At 36.6% G+C, this 21,377-nt stretch overlaps 1 protein-coding gene and 1 long non-coding RNA gene across 5 annotated transcripts in view; one reads left to right on the top strand and one right to left on the bottom strand.

Annotated features, from left to right (window-relative positions):
- Anapc10 (anaphase promoting complex subunit 10) overlaps positions 1-21,377 on the top strand; it is an 84,581-nt gene that overhangs the window by 48,817 nt on the left and 14,387 nt on the right. Inside the window, exon 5 of one of the 3 annotated variants that reach the window (XM_005386639.2) lies at positions 6,307-6,342. The exons of the other annotated variants lie outside the window; for them this stretch is intronic. Coding sequence (XP_005386696.1) covers positions 6,307-6,339 — 33 coding nt within the window. The 3' untranslated portion in view covers positions 6,340-6,342. The remainder of the gene's footprint in view (positions 1-6,306; positions 6,343-21,377) is intronic. 3 annotated transcript variants of the gene reach the window in all.
- LOC106148763 overlaps positions 1-21,377 on the bottom strand; it is a 65,264-nt gene that overhangs the window by 34,974 nt on the left and 8,913 nt on the right. The gene's annotated exons all lie outside the window — the stretch shown is intronic.

Genomic DNA, 21,377 nt, shown 5'->3' with positions numbered 1-21,377 from the left:
TTTGAAGATACCAAAGTATAGTACAACAGCTATTGATAATCTCCTACCTCTTTTGACTGTACCTCACTATTATTTGTCTATTTGATTTCCTGAGAAACTATCTTGTAGATAACAATATGTAAAACAATAACCATTGATAATTTCCTACCACTTTGTCTGTAATTTGGTAAGCCCCCCTATTATTATGTTATCCTCCTTTTACTCTTTAAAGAAACAAACAAACAAAAAAACAATATATAGTTACTACCTATAGTCAGTGTTGTAGTCAGGGGTTGCCAGGGGAACAGTTTAATACAGGATACAATCTATAGGATTATTTTATAAGTCACCTAAAGAGGCATATACAAAGAGTGCAGGAATTTGTCCACACACTAAAGACCAAAAGAATCCAGCTAAGGGCCTGGATCCCACAGTAATGTCCTGCAGAGTCCAGGTGAAGATCTAGAATCCCTAACAGTGCCTCCGAAGAGTCCAACTAGATGCCAAGAGCCCATGACAATGTCTTATGCAGGCCTGTTTTATGGATCTGCACTGGGAAGGCCTAAAAGTCAGTGGTAGAAGCCAGAAAGTCTGTGCCAGTAGAATGAAGGATCTGTGCTAGCAGCCTGAGGAAACTGCACTGGAGCCAGGAAGTGACACTCAAAGTAACAACCAGAGCTGCCCCAAAAGGTCCCACAGCCATTCTCAGCAACAGTGAGGTTGCAAGCTTCTCTGATGATAACAGCCGAGTCTATATCAGGAAAGCCAGTGCAATAGGTTTCTCCGGGAGACTGAGTTGTGCACCACCTTTCTCTCCGGAGCCAGGAAGCAATGCTCAGAGTAAGGACCAGAGATCCCCCAAAGTGTACTGTAGCCATTCCCTGTGACAAGGTCCCGAGCTTCTCTGATGATAACAGCCACATTCATACCAGGAAAGCCAGGATGACAAGCTCCTCCAGGGGAACCAACAGCGCCTGGGAGAACCAACAGCTCCCTAACAGCTTCTCTTCTTTTTCTCCAGTTCTTTTATTTTGTTGGCAACAAAATAAAGGTGGGCCTTCCACATGCAGTGTCAATTTCAGCTGGGTGTTACAAATTGACCACCAGTTGTCAATCCACCACAATCGTGATATAAAACTTCTCTTTTGACTGAGATTTTATGTCCTTTGACACAAAATTATCTCCCCAACCCCTGTACCCTCTAACTTCTGGTGATCCCTATTCTGTTCTTCGTCTTTTATGCATTGAACTTCTTTAGAGTCCACATTTAAGTGAAATCATATGGTATTATTTTACTCTAATTTCTTTAAAATCCCAGTTAAAATAATTGTATATTTTTCAAGGTTCTGTTTCACTCCTTCTCTCATGTGATTTAGTGAATCTGACCAATTAGTGTATTTTGTTTACACAGAGTATCTCTTAACAGTAACCATATTCTCTAGTTGCATTTTCTTTCAGATTCATCAGAAACAAATAGCCCTTTAAGAATACTGCATACAGGGCTGGGGATTTAGCTCAGCAGCACAGCTCCTGCCTGACAAGCGCAAGGTCGTGAGTTTGATTCCCAGTACCGGAAAAATAACAAAAAAGGCAACAACAACAAAAAGAATATTGCATACATTTTTGTTGTCTACTAAATATTGTACTCATCTTAGATATAATTGCTAGACCCTTGAAATTGAACCTCAGAGTTTTATTTTCCTATGTTAATGGATTACTGTAAAGAGGTATTAGATACAAAATTTATCTGAAGAAATAACTGTGATGTCGTAGTCTTCTAGGCTTACCCTTAGATCTTCAGATTGTTGAATTTCCTAATTTTTTTAAAAATTAGCAAGTGCTTGAAAAGCATATACGTTCTTTAGCATTTGTAAATGTTATACTTCAAATGCATTATTTTGTAAAATCACTTTTATAGAATTTCTCTTTAGTGTTAATTCATAGGCTCATAAGGGGTTGAAAAGGAGAAATCTGTCAGCCACCAGGAGGTGATAGGAGAGTCATTTCTGTAGTTAAAACTTGGCACATGTGACTAAAAAGCATATTATTGGCCCTTTGGAAAAATTTCTGTTTGTAAGTAGAAGAAATTTGTACTCTGTCAGAACCAGTAATGATATCCATTTTGTCTTAACTACCAAGAACCTGAGGCCAAATTTGTAACTTAATTGTGTGTGTATATGTGTCTAACCTTTGATAGCTTCCATTAGCACAAGGACATTATCTGTCTCGATCATCCTCATGGCAAAGTGGCTATGGGTACTATGGCCTGTCTTACGTATTTTTTTTCCTGCAGTGGTCCTTGATATTTATCTAAAAAACAGTGCAGGGGTATCTCTTTTAGCTTTACTGAAAAGGATCCAAGGCAGATTAATTCTTAAAATGATTCAAGACAGGGTGTGGTGGTGCATGCTTGTAATGCTGAGGTAGGAGGATCACTGTGGATTCGAGGCCAGTTTGGGCTACAAAGTAAGCTCAAGGCCAGCCTGAACTACACAGTGAAACCTTATCTCAAAAAAGACTGAAAAAAAAAAAAAAAAAAAAAAAGATTCAACCCTATTGGTTCTGCTTTCTGATAGAAGCATGTGATCTTAGAGAAGATAATGACTCAAGGGGATTGCGTGGTACTTTTTGGGGAATGAGGAGACTCATAATTTGCCTCATTCATGGCCCAAGGGTGATAAGCTTAGGCAAAGTATGACAGGGAAGGTACTTCGAAGAATAAGAAGAAACTTCTTCCTGACTTAATTGTTTAGTCTGTAAAGTCTAGTTGGTAAATTTTACAGTTTTACTGTTTCTGTGCAGAAAGTCAGTGAAAGGCTTTGAGTAGTATTCTTGGCTTTAGAATACTTCTTTTGATTGAATGCTTATCTGGTATTGAGAGGGAATTGCTTAAGACAAATATGGAATTCAAATTTGAGAGCTTTCTGTTGACTAAAGTCAGGATTATCAGTAGCATGGAATTACCATGACTCACTGAACTCCATTTAACCTGAGGTTGTGGTGGTTTGAAACTTGCTAATATTTCCCCAGAGTCACATTGTACTCACCATTGGACACAGAGTTCTGTAACCTTGGCTTACGGGGGAAAACCCACTCTCTTTCATAATCTGCAATCTGGGTTTTAAATATTGCTTTCAGAGTAGGACAGAAGGATGAGAACTAAGCCAAAGAAAGGCACATGTTTCTAGACTGTATTTGCCACATGCTGCTTTACTTAACGGGTTTTGGAGTCTGTTGGATCAGAGTTGCAGTCTCTGTATTAGCACTTAAATATTTTGTGATACAGGGTGATTTTTGTTTCTAAACTTCTATTTATTTAGAAACTGTAACTCATAGTGCCTATCTGTTTTGGGTGGTTGTGAAGATTAAGTTATGCTGTGTAAAAACATCTTTATACATAATACATAGTAGATTCTTAGTTAATAGAAGTTTGTGTCCTACACTTTCTCCTTTAGCTCTATGTTAGCTACTTGCTTTATCCTTACTTATATGTGACTGTACAAGGTTGGGAAGAGCTGATAAGTGTGTCCTAAATATAGTAAGTCATGCTAAAGTCAAAGAGACTAGCTAGGTTATTTTGGTGTTCAATTCCTTTGGTGCTGCTGTTGTTGACTTTGTAAATGTTGATATTTGGCATTTCAGTATCAAGAATCCACAGTTGGACAGAGAATGCCTCTCCTGTAGGTTAGCTAAGGTTTTTTTTTTTTAATTTAATGAAATTTCTGTTAATGTAGGATAAGATAATATAAATTCTTCAAAGTAACAATGTCAATGGCATTATTAGTTTGTGACATATGTAAGTTATAGTTTTGCATTTTTAAGTCTTCTAATATTATCTACTTAAATGCCTAAAATTTAATAGCATATGTTGACCATTGTGTCAGTGTATTAGGTCTTCCTTTTTTTTTTTTTGGTTTTTCCCTGGTACCGGGAACCGAACTCATGACCTTGCGCTTGCCAGGCAGGCGCTTTGCCACTGAGCTAAATCCCCAGCCCCTTTAGGTCTTTCTTTATAAAGGTAATTGTTAACTAACTTGGATACCTTTTTAAAAATTTTGTACTCTGTACTTGAAATGTTTTATGCTGTGAAATTTATTTTGATTTATTTGAGAAGTAAGCAAAATTGACTTAATGATATAGATGACTTTGAATTATACTTCTGAGCCCTTCTACTCTCTCTGAAGGATGTATTCTTTTAAAATAATTCAATATTCTCAGTATCAATTTTATAGAGTAAGAAAGGTATACATGAGAATTTTTAAAGAAAAGTGATTATACACATCTTTATTGCCATGACTTTTAGCTAAGCCAGTAGTTTGCATAATTATGCAACTATTTTACTAGAGAATAACTGTAGCCAGTCAAAAGGCAGCGAAGTTGGAAGTAGTAATTGATTTTTGGATCATGCTTCTGTAACAGGTATTTGTTTTTAGGTGACTTTGACATAGCAATTAAACAAATTGGGTTTTTGCAACTTGATAAAACAAAGCTGAGGTAATCCTAATACAGTTTTTGTCAGAACATATGTTAAATTGGCTCACTAAATTAGATAGTTAAAATAAGCATGACTTAAAAAGTTATTCTTTGCAAAAGGATTGACAGCTTGACTCATGTCACATTAAAACAACTTTTTATTTCTTTGTGAGCTGGAAAAATGGACAGTGTCTTTGTTTTGGAGACTGGGAATCTTGGCAAGTAGCATTTTAAATGAGTAGGTATGTGGGCTAAGTGTGTGTGTAGATCACACATACATTTATATATGTGAGCATGCATTTGGGTTGGAAGTGATTTGAAAACTATTTAATAGTGTGTTACTATTAATACAGCTTTGATGTTTGTTTAATTGTAGGACTATCAAAACACCCTTAATTAATCTCCTTCAATGATGATTGGATACCACTGTTTTGTAGAATGGTGTTGGAGCTTGGCAGTGTTATATGATCCACTTACTGTAAAATGACACTGGGATGGGACCAAGGGAATATCTGTATTTTTTAGGCTGAATGACATTCAAAGACCACAATTTGGTGAACCACACAGATCTGGTTTCAGATCTTAGTTTTGCAAGTTATTAGCTGTGTGAAATTTAGAAACATATTTGACTCCTCTGAAACCTCAGGTTTTTATACATGCATCACAGTGGATTCCTGAGATGGTTGAGATAAAGGTTGCAAATTATTTATTGCCTGTCATATAGGAAACACTCAACTAAGGCAAATTCTCTTATGTGCTTTTTAAAAAAATATTTGACAACTTAAGGATTGTTTGAATATTGAAGTAAAATACAAGTTTGTTTTCATAGTAGTTTCTGGGTAAGTAGTAGTGCTTTCTGCACCTTGGGGAGAAATCATGATAAGAGCACTGGATACTGTATAATATGTGGTTCTCATGTGTTTTACATATTCCCTTTTTTTCCTTTTTTTTTTTTTTTTTTTTTTTTAGGTTTTTCTCCGGTACCGGGAACTGAACTCACGACCTTGCGCTTGCCAGGCAGGCGCTTTGCCGCTGAGCTAAATCCCCAGCCCCTCCCTTTTTTTCTTTTGGTACGAGGAATCCAAGTCACAACCTCGCACTTTGCAGGCAGCCACTGTGCCCTTGAGCTATATCCCTGGCCCTTTGTATGTTTTATTTAGTTATATAAACATATCGGAAAATGTAGGCATAATAGCTGGTTATTATTTCAAAAAGTTTCAAAATTTTCTGTGAAATAAAAATTACTCTGTAATTTATGTATCACAACTTAAAACAATTCAATTTGGGGGAAGTACAGTTTCTATCAAATAATATACCCTCAATTTGGGGAAATAGAACTATAGTATGTTATTAAGGTAAACTTAAAATCCCATTAGGTAACCAATATTGTCATATTTCTGAGGTTAATTGGCTGCATTCAGTTATAGGTTATGAACGGTCCCAGTTGAATAATCCACCAAGCTATTAGGCAGAAAGACTAATAGTTCACAGGGCTAATTGACCCTGTCAGTATAATAGAAACACTCACAAATAAAATTCTCTTGGCCAACAACATTGCAAATGAAAACCCCAGAAGAAACTGTTATGTCCTGTAACTGTTCTGGAATGCTATGATTCAGTTTGCAGACTGTGGATTGAGGTGGATCATGGTGGGCTGGAGTTGGGGAAGGAAATGCAAAGGAGAGGAGAAGGGTTTTGGTGGGAAACTAGTCAAGCAAAATTTTACAGGGAAATATGTTTTTGAAGTGATTTAAACTATCTTGAATCTCCAAAAGTAGTGTCTTTGTAAAAGAGTACTGTCCAAGTTTTATTCATCCTTCTTGTTCTTATCTGAAATCCTTTTGTATTTGGCAGTCATTGACCGTTATTGCAGTGAGCTCTTTTTGAAAGGTAAGAAAAGGAATTTTATCTGGAAATTCATTTTAGATAATATGGATCCTCAAAATTATCTGAAAATTTGTGCCCTAACTGCAGCCTTCATTTGTAATGCTATAAAAGGGTGATAATGTTCTTACTGCATTTTTTAAAAAAAGATATCTTTTACATCGTCAGAAAACAACATATTGTAAACGGGCTTCGAAAATAGTAATAAAAAAGATTTATAATGGAAAGAATTGATGGTATATTTCACCTAGAGTAAGAAAGACAATGTGTAATAAGGGATTTTGTGGTTTTACAGCTCAGTGCATGTGTTTGAAAGCTGTTCTCTCAGCAACGTGGGTGGCAGGTTATGCTACCATATAATGTATTGTAGTTGGCTCTCCACACTTGTCAGGGTTAGTGTTCAACCATTCGGAAAATTTTCCCATTGTTCTATCATGTGAACCAAGACTAGTGTTGAATTCCCAATAACTTACAAAAAAGGTTTAATTAGAAAGTTTGAAATCTGATTACGTCTTATTGTTTTAATACAGTACTATATATTTTAGTATTTTATCTATTATTGTAATTATTTTTAGTCAAAAAGATATATAAAAATCAAAATCTTATGTTAATAGATTTTACAGAAATTTGTATACTGAATCCTTTCCTTTCTTTGTATTAGCACTCTATTTCCATCTTAAGCATTTTGCTTTAGATGGACCATAGCTCTTGGCAGCTAGTGCATTTTTAGCAAATAATACTGTTTCTAGTAAGAGTTGCAGAGGGGAAAAAAAAAACTTTGTGTGAGGTCCTTGTAAACTGAACCTTTGGAACATTACTTTATTTCTATTCCCCCCCCTTTTGTGCTGCTTCTCTATTTGTATAATAGTTCTAAATTACATCGATTGAAAAGAAGAATTAAAAACATTTATTTTGTTACTTTTGTAATTTTTTCGTTACCTGTTATTTTAAAGATACACAGAGAAATAAGCAATTATGGTATTGAAATTCCATTGTGCCAGCACCTCCAGAGCATAATCCAAAAAAAACAGAAAACCGCCCGCTGGGTTGTCTGCAGTATGCTTGTGTGAACATCAGTGTCTGCTGTTCACACATCATTTTTTACTGAACGTTCCTTTTGGAATAAAGACTCTTGTGTTTCCTGAGTGTAGTTAAACATTTGTTGGTCCTTATACTTTCAGTTTGTGAGGATTTCTGTTTGTAGGAGAAGTTGTCATAGATGTGTGTTATACTGTTGTCATTGGCACATGAAAAAGTAGAAAAAAAACTATAAAATAATGAAAAATTTGAAATGAAACTAGAAGTATTGAAGGCTAAATAATGAGCTTTTGTTGAAGATATGTGTTAAATACCGATTTCAAGATTAGTTTTTGCCCTTTAAAATCTGTTTTATTTATATAAAATGAAGTATATCTTGACGAGCTGCATATTAAAAATGTCATAAATGTCCTGTATCTCACTGGAAATTCGGATTAAGTATGTTTATTTCTTCACAATATTGTTTTCAGTTAGTCAGCTTTTTCACCTGACCCTACATAACTGCTTCCTAGTCAAGAACTACATTAAGAAGGATATTTATAACTCTCAGAATAACTTCTCATTTTTAGTCTTATTCCCTTCATTCATTTTAACTGCTGTTATGCTTCTATGTATTGTATTAGACACAAGGAACAATTTTACAAATTGTAGTGTGTTGGCAATCTCAGCCTTTATTCATATTTAAAAAACATGAAAAACAGAAATCAATTACCAGATAATAGGATTCTTCAGGTTTAAATTTGGTATAATGGAAGTTCTGGTATATAGTCGTCCATAAGGCTTATCGGAGTTATTCAATATTGTTTTGTTGTTAAAAATTTTCTATATAGCAGTCAATAAAAGTAGATATGTACATCTTTGCTGAAACTTGGTTTTTGTCATTTTGACTGTTTTTCATAAATAATTTCACATTTATTTGCATTTGAGTTTCTTCAAATAAAATGCACCTTGACATTTTATAATAGTCATATGACTTCTAATTGTTTCTTCTGATTATTAGAATGAGATTACTGTATATTGAGGACCAATTGGACAATTTTAGTCAACAGGTGTGCTGGATAAAACTGTTTGCTGATCTCCCATATTCTTCTGTATTTACTTATTAATTGTCCTTAACCTTTTTTTTTGTCCAGAGGATGGACCAAAATCAAAATATATCTTACATATGGCTTCTAGGAGGGGAAGTAAAAGCACCATGCTCTTAACATGTTAGTTTTCTACTAAGGCCTAATGGGCCTGAGTTTCCTGATGGCCATGAAGCCAAATTGCTCACAGGGTAACCTGTACACTGCCATTTCCCCACTGGACTGTTTGTTGGTGCTTGTGACTAGGACAGAAATGCCTTTGCTTTTTCTATTTCGTTGTCACTGACTGCAGCTTTAGGAAACGAGTTAACATTTTTCTCAAAATGATGATAATTCACATAATGATGAAGTCAAACTTCATATCTAAGCTGCAAGTGGTAAAGTTAGTTCAGTGCTTTTAAAATTCATATGAAATAAAATCTGTTATATCTGTACTCCAAAATATTTATTTTGTATAACTTCATTCATAGATATTCTAGATATGGCTCAGTACTTTTGAAAATAAATTATGAGACTAGTGTTTTGGACTTTATTTACTTCTATGAACAGAACATATCATATATGAATTATGGGACCAGTGGAATCACAGATCTTGCAAGCAAAATGTGTATTGGGGGAGCTGTTTCAGGTGTTTTGAACACCTATTATTGAGAATAGTTAGAGATGTTTTCATTTCAATTTGACAACTGGACATGTATGTTTGGTGTTTACTTTTGCCTGGATCTGTAACAAGAACTTTACTTGTTATCATGCTCATGCTCTATTTTTGTGTATAGTAACTAACATAAAGCAATGAATACTGTGAGACTTTCACACAGTTGATAGTTTCTTCTTTTCTTCCCAGTCCCCCTCCGATTTTCACCTCTCTTTAAAGGATATGTAAGAGTATAGCTTTGGGGTTGTCAATATTTATTCACTTTTACTCATCTCAGGAATTGTTACTATATTACTCTTTCCTTTCTTTCTTTTTTTTTGTTTGAGACAGGGTCTTGCTATGTAGTCCAGGCTGGCCTCAAACTCACATCAACTGTCTTGCCTCAGCCTCCCAAGATGTGTGCCACCATGCCCGGCTTATTGTATTATTCTTATTTCAGACAAACATACCTTAAAACTACTCTATTACTTTTGTGATGTCCAGGTGTTTCTCAGGAAAATTACTTTGAAATACTGGCATTCTTCATTAGCAAAGTGATCCTCAGGCTAATTATATGACTTCTGAGAACTTTAGAGTCTGCTGCTATAAATTAGGGATGTGGTGTTAAGATGATTAAAGCAAATACGTATTAAGTGCCTGAGTTGGTACATAGTAGCAGCTTAATGAATGGTGGTTTAAATGAGCCAGACCTTGAAAAATGGTAATGTTTTTATAGGCTTTAGAAATAAGTAGTGTGCTTTTTATATAATCTCATGAAATTGTGAATATTTGCTCCATATAACTATTGGATATATATGTATTTATTTTGAGTTGATAAAGATCTGAGAGTTCCAGCTTTGGATTCATCTTGGGAAGTTTTTGAATTCCTGCTGTACCACTTAACCCTGGTATTGAGAAGGCAGCCTCTCTGTGCTTTAGATTTCTTGCATACAAAAACAAGATTAATATAGTATGCCTCAGGCTGTTGCAAGATTGAAATAAACGAATGCATGTAAAATTCTTAAGACAGTGTCTGGCAAAGAATATGTGTTCTAAAAATACTAGTCATTGTTAACTACCATTATCTTATAGAAAAAGAAAAAAAATTATTAAGTATGAAACTTTAATGGAGTCAACCTTAATGGATAGTTGTTTCCATCATCTACTCCTAAATGTTCTCACTACCTTTTCTCCTAGTACCCCTCAGAGTGTTACATGCCCATAAAATGTATTTAAGATTACATTGTGGTTAGATGCTTTTTATTCACTACCTCCAAAGAATTGTGATACCTTTACAGTAACAGTCTCTCAGTTGGCTGGGTATGGGATTCTATTTTGGAAGTATTTTTCCTCAGAATTTTAAATACATTCTGTATTGCCTCATAGTTTTTACTGTGGATGTTGAAAAATATAATGCCACTTTTGATTTCTGGTGCTTTGTATGTGACTTATTTTTCTTTCTTGAAAGAGGTATCTCTTAGGGGCTGGGGATTTAGCTCAGTGGCAAAGCGCCTGCCTGGCAAGCGCAAGGTTGTGAGTTCGGTTCCCAGTACCAGAGAAAAACCAAAAAAAAAAAAAAAAGAAAGAAAGAGGTATCGCTTGATCAAAAGTATGTGTTATGTTTCTTCCCTACTTCTTATACGTCTTGTCTTAGCTTTTATGTCTTTTTGAAGGCAGATTGATAACAAAGTGACCTTTTAAAGGCTTCATTGCTATTCAGAACATATTTTTAAAAGGTAATTAGTTCTTCATGTATCTTTCTGCTTCGGTGGAATTTTTAAATAACAATTATTTGCTTAATGGTTAAGTGATTTATGTAAAAATTTTTTACCGTAATTTTTTGTCATTTTAAATTCCTTATTCTCTTCATCAATGCTTACGGCTTAAAATCAAATGGTGGTTGTTACACAGCCTGTTTTGAAATACATTACTAATATATTGAAATGCTAGTTTTTTGGGGTCTTTTTCCCAAAATGTTAGTTTTAACCTTCCCTTGTTTTGAATATTTACTTACTGTTAAAATTTATGGTGGTAGGGCTGGGAATATAGCTTAGTGGCACAGCACCTGCCTGGCAAGTACGAGGTGCTGAGTTCAATTCCTGGTTTCAAAAAAAAATTATGGTGGTAAGACAGAACTAGAAAAAAAGTCCTAAAATTTATATAGAATCAAAAAGATCCAGAAAAAAAAAAGATGCAGAATAGCAAAAGCAATCTTGAGCATAAAGAACAATACTGAAGGGATCATAATGTCAGATTTCAGGTTAGACTACAAAGCTGTAATAACAAATGTAACATGGTACTGGTACAAAAACAGACATATAGACCAGAAGAAACAACTTATACCTCAATTATAGCCATCTAATTTTTTGACAAAGGAGCCAGAAACATGTACTGGAGAAAATTCAGCCTCCTTAACAAATTGTGTTGGGAAAACTGGATCGCCATGTGCAGAAGATCAAAACTACATCTCTTTCTCTCACCCTGTACTCAAGTCAAATCAGAATGGTTTGGATTCCTGTCTTTTATGTGCTAATCAAATAAAAATAAACCAAAGACCTAGGTATAAAACTAGAAACTTTGGAACTGCTAGAAGATAACATAAGAAAAACACTTAAAACCATAGACTTAGACATTTCCTGAGTAGAACTTCAGAAACACAGGAAATAATATCAAGAATTAACAATTGAGATTACATCAAACTAAAACATTTCTGTACATCAAAGGAAACAATCAACAGAGTGAAGAGACAACCTACAGAATGAGAGACAAATTTTGCTAGGTATTCCTCTGATAGATTCCTATTACCTAGGCTGTATTAAAAAACAAAAAATTAGAGCCCCAAAATAAAAGGCCCAATGAAAAAATGGGAAATTAAAATGAACAGATACTTCTCAAAAGTAGTACAAATGGACAATAGGTACATGAAAAATGGTCAGCATTTTGTGCCATTAGAGAAATGCAAATCAAGGCAACAGTTTATTTCATCTTTCTCCATCAAGAACTCAAAATGCAGTGAATGCTGGTGAGGATATTGGGGAAAAGGAACCAACCTTCTCTGGTAGGAATGTCAACTGATACCTTATGGAAATTCCTCAAAAAACTGAACAAGGAAATACAATTTGAGCTGGCTGTACCTCTCCTGAGTGTCTTGTGAAGAGAATTAAGGACATCAAACTGCAGTGGTACCTGCATGTCCATGAGTATAGTGATGCAGTTCACAATAGCTCTGGAAACAGTCTAGATGCCCAATTAGATAAATGGATAAAGAAAATGTGCAATGGAATATTATTTAGCCATAAAGAGTAATGAAATCATGTTTTTTTTTTTAAGGAAATATATGGAACTTGAGATCATCATGAAGCCAAACTCATAATATTAAATAGTGCATATTTTCTTAAGTAAACCTAAAATAGGAACAGACAGAAATGAGTACAGTAGAGGAGAAAGTAGAAGGCCAACTTTTGGAGATGGAGGAGGGACTCAGGGAGAGGGTGGGACAGGGGTTGAAAATGAACAAGATCTGTCATATGCATGTACTAATTAATTCCCTAACATGAACATCATTGTTCTGTATTACAGACACATTCTAATGCAAATGTAAAATAAATTTATGGTAATAGATTGATAGTGTATCGTTTCAATTTTTGGTGCCTTAAAAATTACACATGTATGTATGTAAAATATCTAAATCTACATATATTGGGAAAAAGTTTAGTCAGACCTACTGTACATATAAATTTTATTCTAAATTTTGATTTATTATTTTATAGCTTATGTCATGATAAGTAATAGTGTTACCTGGAATATCAAGCACTGTGAAAAAGCTAAGCCTCAAGTACATGCTTGTATAGGTTTTCTGTGATAGGTTCTGTTGGTTGCTTAGTGTTTCCCCCCATTATCCACAAAACATACACACATATTTATATAACCTATTTAGTGTAAGAAATAGAACATTCTGAGTATCTCAGAATATACTTCTTTTCTTTCCTTCCTTATCACAGTCTTTTTCCTATCTTTTAGAGCTAGGCACTATCCTTTTTATGACACTCTTCCTAGTTCTCTTTATTAGTGAGCTTTCCTGTTGTTCATGACAACACTCACAACCTAAAAGAGGAGAGGTTTAATTTTGCTCATATTTTAAGGGAACTCAGTTTTGGACAGCTAGCTCTATAGCAGAAACATCCTGGCGGAAGGCATGATGAAGCAAAGTTGGTTAGTTCATGGAGACTGGGAAGCAGAGCAAGGGAATAGTGTCAGAGAAGAGGAGGCATTGACCATATATAGACCCCTAGGCTATACCTCTATTGACAGAGCTAGAAGTGTGTTCTACCAGTCCACTAGGTTTAATTCTAAAGCAAGTCAAGTTGACACACTTCCCACCCCTCGTCAGCTTGATACCCAAACACAGCTCCTTCAACCATAGTTAGTTCCCAAATAAGCAGATAATTCCACCTAACATAATTACAGCTATCTTGCATACAACCAAGACACAATAATTCCTCTCCCAAAGTCTCAACAGTGCCAGCAGCTTTTAGAATTCCAAGTCAAAGTCTTTTTTGAGACTGAAGGGAAATTCTTAGATTTGAATTTCTATAAAAGTAAACAAACAAACAAGTTAAATAATTCCAACATTCTATAGCTTGGGTAAACATTTCCATTCCGAAAGGGAGAAGTAGTGAGGTCCTGAGTTCGATTTCCAATACCAAAAAATGCAGGGGGAATATGGGTATAAAAAAGTGGGACTAATACATGACAGAAACTCAGCAAGGCAAACATTAAATTCTGTAGCTTCCTGTTCAACATCCAGGGTATGTGGTCATGAGATATGAGTTCCATAGAAGCCTGCCTCCATGGCTTTGCTGGTTGCAGCCACGTGACCTCTCTCCTGGGATGGCTTCGCTTACAACCTGCAGCTTTTCTCAGCATGTTTCACATTCCTGGCACCTCTGATTTCATGGTGTCTCCACTGTATCGTCAGCAAGATTCCCACAGCTTTATGTACTGCCCCATCAGGGGCTCCTTGCCTGGCCTCCTAGGCCTTCCTTTGAAATCTGATTGTAAGTTTTTTTGACCCCACAACTCTTGAATTCTGTATGTAGGTAAAACCAGCATCATATAAACAGTGCTGAGGTCTGCTGTCAGTGGGAACAGTAGCCAGGCCCCCTTGGACCATGGCTAGTGGTTTCAGAGTGCCTGGATGGCTGAGCGCAATATCAATCCCAAAGAACCACCAGCTCCCTAGGCAAGCCTTCTTGAGCAGGGCCTCAGAGCCTCTTTTCTCAAATGAAAGGTTTATACTTTTCCAACTTTAAGGCTGTAATAGGTAGGGCCTTTCTTTTTCTTTTTCCTTTTTTTTTTTTTCTTTCTGAGACATGGTCTTCCTCTATAGTTAACACCAACATTGAACTTTCCATATCCAGGCTGGCCTTGAACTAACTCATGGCAGTCCTCCTGCCTCAGCCTCCTGGGTGCTGGGATAACAGGAATACACCACTATGCCCAGCTAGGTAGGTGGGTTTTTTCTGATATCCAATATCCCCTTCTTATCCTTGTACAAATTACTTGGTTTCTTTTCAGTGGTGGTGATCTCTTCATCAGCCACACCTCTTCTGGTCCTAAGTTTACACATGATTCTTTTTGTGCCAAAATTTAAGTTTTTCAAATTTTCTTGCTCTGCATTTTTCCCCCAGTTCTCACTATGTGGATGTACATATCTCTATGTAAAGATATGACCTACTGATGTTCTACTATAAAACATGATAATTTAGCTCTATATAAATCCATTTCTTCTTTTATGTACATCTTTTTTCTTCATTTTCCTAATACAGCTTTTGTGGTATTTGCTGAAATCAATAAGCACATTTTCATTATCGTGACCACATATGTATTGTTTATTACTGAGTTATATTATGTCCTTCCTGAAATTATTTTTTAAGGCATTATTTTGTTTTCCTGGTGTTATTAGTTGCCTTTTTGACCCCTTAATTTTGAAAATGTTATTTATCAGTATATCTCTAAATTCTCTGACAGAACTATAAAATACCTCTGTACACAACCATGCGTTTTCTCTCAGTCCTACATGGTTTTCTTGAAAACATCATTCCTAGACTGCTGTCCAGCCCGTCAGTGTGTCCGTGAAAGTTCTATCAGTGAAGCAGAGCACTTGGTACATGTGTGGAGATAAGAAGCTATATAATAAGATTTGTTACAGGTATTTTGCCTTACTCAAGTAGGAGTTGGTTAAGGAAATTTTGAAGGCTGTTGTTTTCACTTTGGATGAAGAACATGAGCTTGAAGTTCACAGAGCAAAAAGTTGAAAAGTGAAGATTGGTGGAAAGTAGTGGAAAGCAAAGACAATCTGGAACTCACAAGCATGAGCTTAACCTATGGAGACAAACTAGAGTGTCATGGTTTGGAGGTTACTGTGCAAGGTGAAACACTATCATACAGGACACGTATTTTATAAGATTATTTATAATAGTCACCCAAAGAATGATTTACAAAAGAGTGCAGGAAATCTGTCCATATACTATAAACCAAAAATCAGCTGAGGGCCTGGATTCTATAATGTCCTGCATGAGGCCAGGTGAACCTAGAGCCCATAACAATGCCTCCCACATATCCAACTGGAGGTCCAGAGCCCATAACACATCTCATGCAGGCCTGTTTCACAGATCTGCACTGTGAAGGCCCAAAGGTCAGTGGTGGAATCTAGAAAGTCTGTGCCAGTGGGATGAAGGATCTGTGCTAGCAGGCTGAGGGATCTGCATTGGAACCAGGAAGTGACACTCAGAAGAACCAGAGGTCCTCTGAAAGATACCACAGCCATCCTCAGCAATCGTGAGGTCCCGAGCTCCTCCAATGATCAAGATGGCCGAGTTTCCATGAGGGAAGCCAACACAGCAAGCTTCTCTGGAGACCAGCAGTGTACCGTCTTCCCCTCCAGATCCAGGAAGCAATGCTCAAGGTGAGGACCAGAGCTCCCCCAAAGTGAACCAAAGCCATTCTCAGTGCCAACGAGGTCCCGAGCTCCTCAGGATGAAAACAGCCAAGTTCATCGGGAAAGCCAGCATGAAAAACAGACACAAAGGATTAGAAATACAAGAAATGTATCAGGGGAAACGTCTGGGAAGGAAAATCAGGAGGGAGCCAGATGAGCTGGAAGAGCTGTCCAACAGCCACACAGATCTGACCTTAGGGAAAGCAGCCGAACACCAACAGCTCTGTACAGCTTCCACCAGCTCCCAACAGCCTTTCTCTGCTCCCAGCAGTCTCTCTCAGCTCGCAGCAGCCTCTCTCAGCTCCCGGCAGCCTAACTTCTCCAGGTCTGCCTCTTATGCTGCTGGCAGCAGTCTCCAGGTGGGCCTCCCACACTTACTCAGTTTGGCTGGGGGTTATAAGTTGACCACCTGTTGTCAATCCACTACATGGAGTAACTGTCAGTTCTCACTGCCTCTGGCCTTGTAAAATGTAAAACCTGCGGGACCAGGTGATGCCTTTGGTCTAGACCTAGACGAACCAGGGGAAGATGGAGTGAGCACTGGCCTGCCTGCTGCCCCTTGACAGTGACGTGAACCAGTAGATAGTGGTTAGATAGAAACACCTATTCACCTCGAGAGTAAAGAACAAAATGCTTGCCACTTTTCTTGCATGAAAATACTTCTTGTGTCCCACCTAGCCAGAAATGTCTAGAGAAGGAAATCCTGGGAAATGTCCTTTAGTCATGCTGACACATTACAAAGTCATGACAGCTGGCCATGAGACTGTTTCTCTTAGCTCTCTTGGACTACGAGGAGGAGCTGATGGTCCCACCAGCTCTTCTCAGAAATCAGTCACCATGTTCCTGCCCACGCCGTGCCTCCCACATTCTGCCCAGAGACACTGACTGAGCATGGCGGGGACCCTAAAGGAGCCCACTTGAGGCTGACCTGAGTCCTCTGCCGTGCAGCCTTGCTGAACCTGCCCTAGAACTACACTGCGCCTTCCCACAGGTCTCCCACAGCTTCCTTCTTCCCTGGCTGCTTTCCCTAGGGTCAGATCTGTGTGGCTGTTGGACAGCTCTTCCAGCTCATCTGGCTCCCTCCTGATTTTCTTTCCCAGACGTTTCCCCTGATACATTTCTTGTATTTCTAATCCTTTGTGTCTGTTTTTCAGACTTAATACAGGTATCTTAAGCCATCTTCCCTCCGCATCATTCTGGGAGTTTCCTCCAGCTTTCCTCTGGTCTTAGGACTTTATCTTTTTTTTTGACTTCCTTTTTTCAGTGGGACACATGCTCTGTATGGGAGGTAAATTGTTGAAACCTTGTATGACTGAAAAATTTATTTTAATTTCACCCTCGAGGGATGATTTGGCTGGGTATGGAATTTTAGTTTGGAAATAATTTTCCCTCAGAATATTAAACACATTCTCCATTGCTTCATAGTTTTGAGTGTAAATGTTGTGAAATAAAATACCATTTTTGAGTTCTGATGCTTTGCATGTGACCTGTTTTTCTCTGTAGAAGCTTTTGTAATCTCTTAATCCTTGACACTCCCAAATTTCATGATGTTGTTCCTTATTGTTTGTATGTTTCCGTCATTGTTTTGGGTGCTCAGTGGTTCTCATGAGTTTAGGGATACCTAGCTGTTAGTCTTTTTTTCTTTTTTTTCCTAAGACAGGGTTTAACTATGTTGTTTAGACGGGCCTTGAACTCACTTTGTAGCCCAGGGTGGTGCGGAACTCACAGTGCTCCTCCTGCCTCAGCCTCCTAAATGCTGGGATTACAGGCGTGTGCCACCACACCCGGCATCTTTAGTCTTGAGTATTGTTTTTGTGTTCCTTGATATTTTTCCTGTTTTCTTTATTCTCTTGTTTGAATTATCATTTGTTAGTGTCTGTATTAAGCTAGTGTCTGCACTAGTTTTTTTATTTTTTTCTCCTTCTTGTTAAGAAATTCATTTAACTTTCATTACATTAAAATTTTTTTGCTCTCACATATTTTTAAGATCTTTTGTGCTCTTTTTAAAAGTAGCATTCTGTTCTTGTTTCATGGATGCAATATGTTACATCATTGGGAATACTAATTATTGTTTGCTTTAGTTCTTAAAATTCTTTTCCTTTACTGCCTTTCCTTGAACATCCTATTTGTTAGTATCTTTCAATTTCTGGTTTATTTTGCTTTGTTTCTTACATGACTAGAGATCCTTGACTATTTCTCATATTTAAGAATGAAACATAAACAGTTTGAGACAGTTTATGTGCATGGTAGAGTTTGCTTCTTAGTGGGCCTTGAAACAAATTGGTCAGCTAGAACCATACCTCCTTCATCTCAGTGAGGCCTAGTCTAACCACCTTCGTTCAAAGTGCACACCCCCTATCCTGAGTAGTTCTGCTGTCTCTCCTGCTCTGTTTTTTCTCCTGTAGCACTTTTAGGACTTAATATGTTAGATAATCACTTATTTGTTTACTTTTGGCCTTCTCTCACTAGAAGTACTACCTCCATGAGCACAGAGATTTTATTGTTTTTGTTTATATTGATATGCCCCACCCGACTAGAGATAGAATCCAAAACAAAATGGCCATTCAGTGAATAATTGTTAAATGAGGACATTCACACACCGCCAACAGTAGGTCTTACAGATTTCTCATTTGGCCAAAATGGCTAGCTTGCTCCAAGGTAGAATTAGCATGGCAGAGGGTCCAGCAGAGGAAAGGTGTTCAACCAGTGTTAGCCAAGAAGCATAGAGAGACTGGAAAGATAACTAGTGAGAGAGACAGCCTCCAAAGACATGCTCCCAGTTACCCACTTCCTCCAGCAGGGCCACGCCACCTAGCAACACGTTCAGCTACCGATTCTTCACCACTCATGAGTGTAGTCCCTGTGATCCAGTCACCTTCTGAAAATTCCACCTCTGAACACATGAGATTTTGAGAGGACATTTTAGTTCTAAGTCATAATAAAAAGGAATATATGTTTAGTCTCCTTTTTGAAACACTTGTTACTTATATTAGCCTACCTATTTGGATAAAATTAGCAATTAGATATATTTATTGAAGATGAAATACATTAATTTCCAGTAACTTGATTTTTGTCTTACTAAATGTGTCACTGTTTTAAGATCCTGATACACTGTAGGTGAACAGTTTTTTTTGACTGAATGAACAGATCTTATTCCTGGACTAGAACTGTATATTACGGCATTTTCATACATTGTATGGAAAGTTTGAAGACAAAAGCACTTTGTATGTGGTTTTATGCTTTTGAGTTTTCTAGTGATGAGACATTAAAGGAATGGATCTAACTGGAATGTGAGGTTTAGGGCTGAAAGATTAGGGATTGGAAGAGGAGGCAAAGGAATTGAGTATAGTTGTTTATTTAACCATGCTTTCTAGATTTTTGAAAACAGAACCACAAAATCTTGGTGGTTTCCAAACTTTAGACTTTAGAAGGAAATTCATTAAAGTCAAATAGGTCTCATAACAGACCAAAAGTCCCCATAATCATTCTTAGATTTATAAAAATAAAAATAATTCGCTAGAGAGTATGCAAGATGCTTGACTCATTTTAAATGTACAGTTAATGTCTCTTTGCAAAGTCTTGACCTTTGGAATATTTTCAGAATCTGCCTCCAGTACAGTAAATTTTTGAAAAATTGTTCCAGATTCTATGATTAAATGCAGTGAGGTATGGGGCCGAGGATATAGCTCAGCAGCATAGCACCTGCCTGGCAAGTGTGAGGTTGTGAGTTCAATTTCCCATACCAAAAATAAATAAATAAATAAACAAATAAACAAATAAATAAATAAATGCAGTGAGGCAAATTACTGTTTCAAAATAATGCTGAAGAGGCAAACAAAGACCAAATTATAGAGGACTTTGTTAGGTACGTGAAGGATTGTGGATTCAGTCTCACTATATAAAGAAACAATAAAGGTATTTCAGATTTACCTTTTTATCAAATGACTTTGGCTGCCAAGTAGTGCCTAAACTGGAGAAGACAAAAATATCTGTGGCAACACTAGTTAACCTGAGGTGGCAGACATTGTTGGTTACTATGCAACATTCTTCACTCCATCTTTCTTGCTTAAGAAAGACTACTTCCCACAAAAAAACAAAAACTGGTGGATACTGTTTTCATCCTTTCTTTTACTGCAGAGGCATGTGATCTAGACATAGCCAATGAGAAATCTGATAGTTTCTTTAACATATATTTTACTTTGAAATTAAAGGGTCTTGTGCTTGTCACTACTGCTTGTCACAGTCACAGAACATGACCAAGCAGAAAGGTCTAGATCTTAAACACACACACACACACACACACACACACACACACAGCCCTTTTATACTAATTCAGAAAAGTCCACGAGAGCAGTTTCTTGAGTTTTCACAAACTGAACATGCTCGTGTGACCAGCAACCAGATAACAATCCAGAAACCTGTACTTCCTTATGCTTCCTGAAGCCTAGCCATTATTCTTTAGGTAGTACAGATTACTTTTAATTAGTTTTTTCTGTGCTTTTTGTAACTTTATAATGATGGAATCAGATTATGCATACTCTTTCATTTCTGACTTTTTTGATTCAATATTGTTTGTGATAGTCACCAGTATAGTTAAGTAGTTACAGATTGTTCCTCTTCCCTGATACATATTCCATGTTGTGAATATACTCTAATGTGTATAAATAAATTTAGTCAGACCATTTGGCAATCTGTGTATATTCAGATAATTTAGTTATTATAGATAGTACTCCTATGAACATTTTAGTACATGTTGTTTAATTGTTTAGTAAGCAAATGTTTGCATTTTGTGGGATATATACCTTTTTTGAATCATAGTAGTTCTTTATATATTCAAAATAGGTGTCCTTTGTAGAAAAAAATATATATATCTATGCCTATATCTGTATCTATACCTGTACTTACACCAATATTTATCTATAAACCCATCCAGTGTGATACTTTGGTGTTCAGTGCACAAGCTGTAACTTTTTGGTGTCAATTGCCTTGTGATTTTCTATCCTTCCCAGCCATAACGTTTTGTTTGGTACTTCTTTTGGGTACTTTGTATACCTCCTAGAACCAATTAACAATGAATACAACCAATTAACAATTTATAGAAAATAAGCATTGTACATATTAATGGGGTACAATGTAGTGGTTTTATACATGCATACATACATTGCTTAATATTTAAATCAGATCAAACATGTCTACTCAAACATTATTTCTTTTCAGTGATATTTTTTACTTTCTTAATGGTACCTTTTGATGAACCAACATTCTTAACTTTATTTATTTATTT

This window comes from Chinchilla lanigera, unplaced genomic scaffold (assembly GCF_000276665.1).
Source record: "Chinchilla lanigera isolate Chin_1 unplaced genomic scaffold, ChiLan1.0 scaffold00027, whole genome shotgun sequence".
NCBI lineage: Eukaryota > Metazoa > Chordata > Mammalia > Rodentia > Chinchillidae > Chinchilla > Chinchilla lanigera.
Note: the sequence above shows the minus strand (reverse complement) of the source record. Positions and strands in the feature narration are given on the sequence as shown.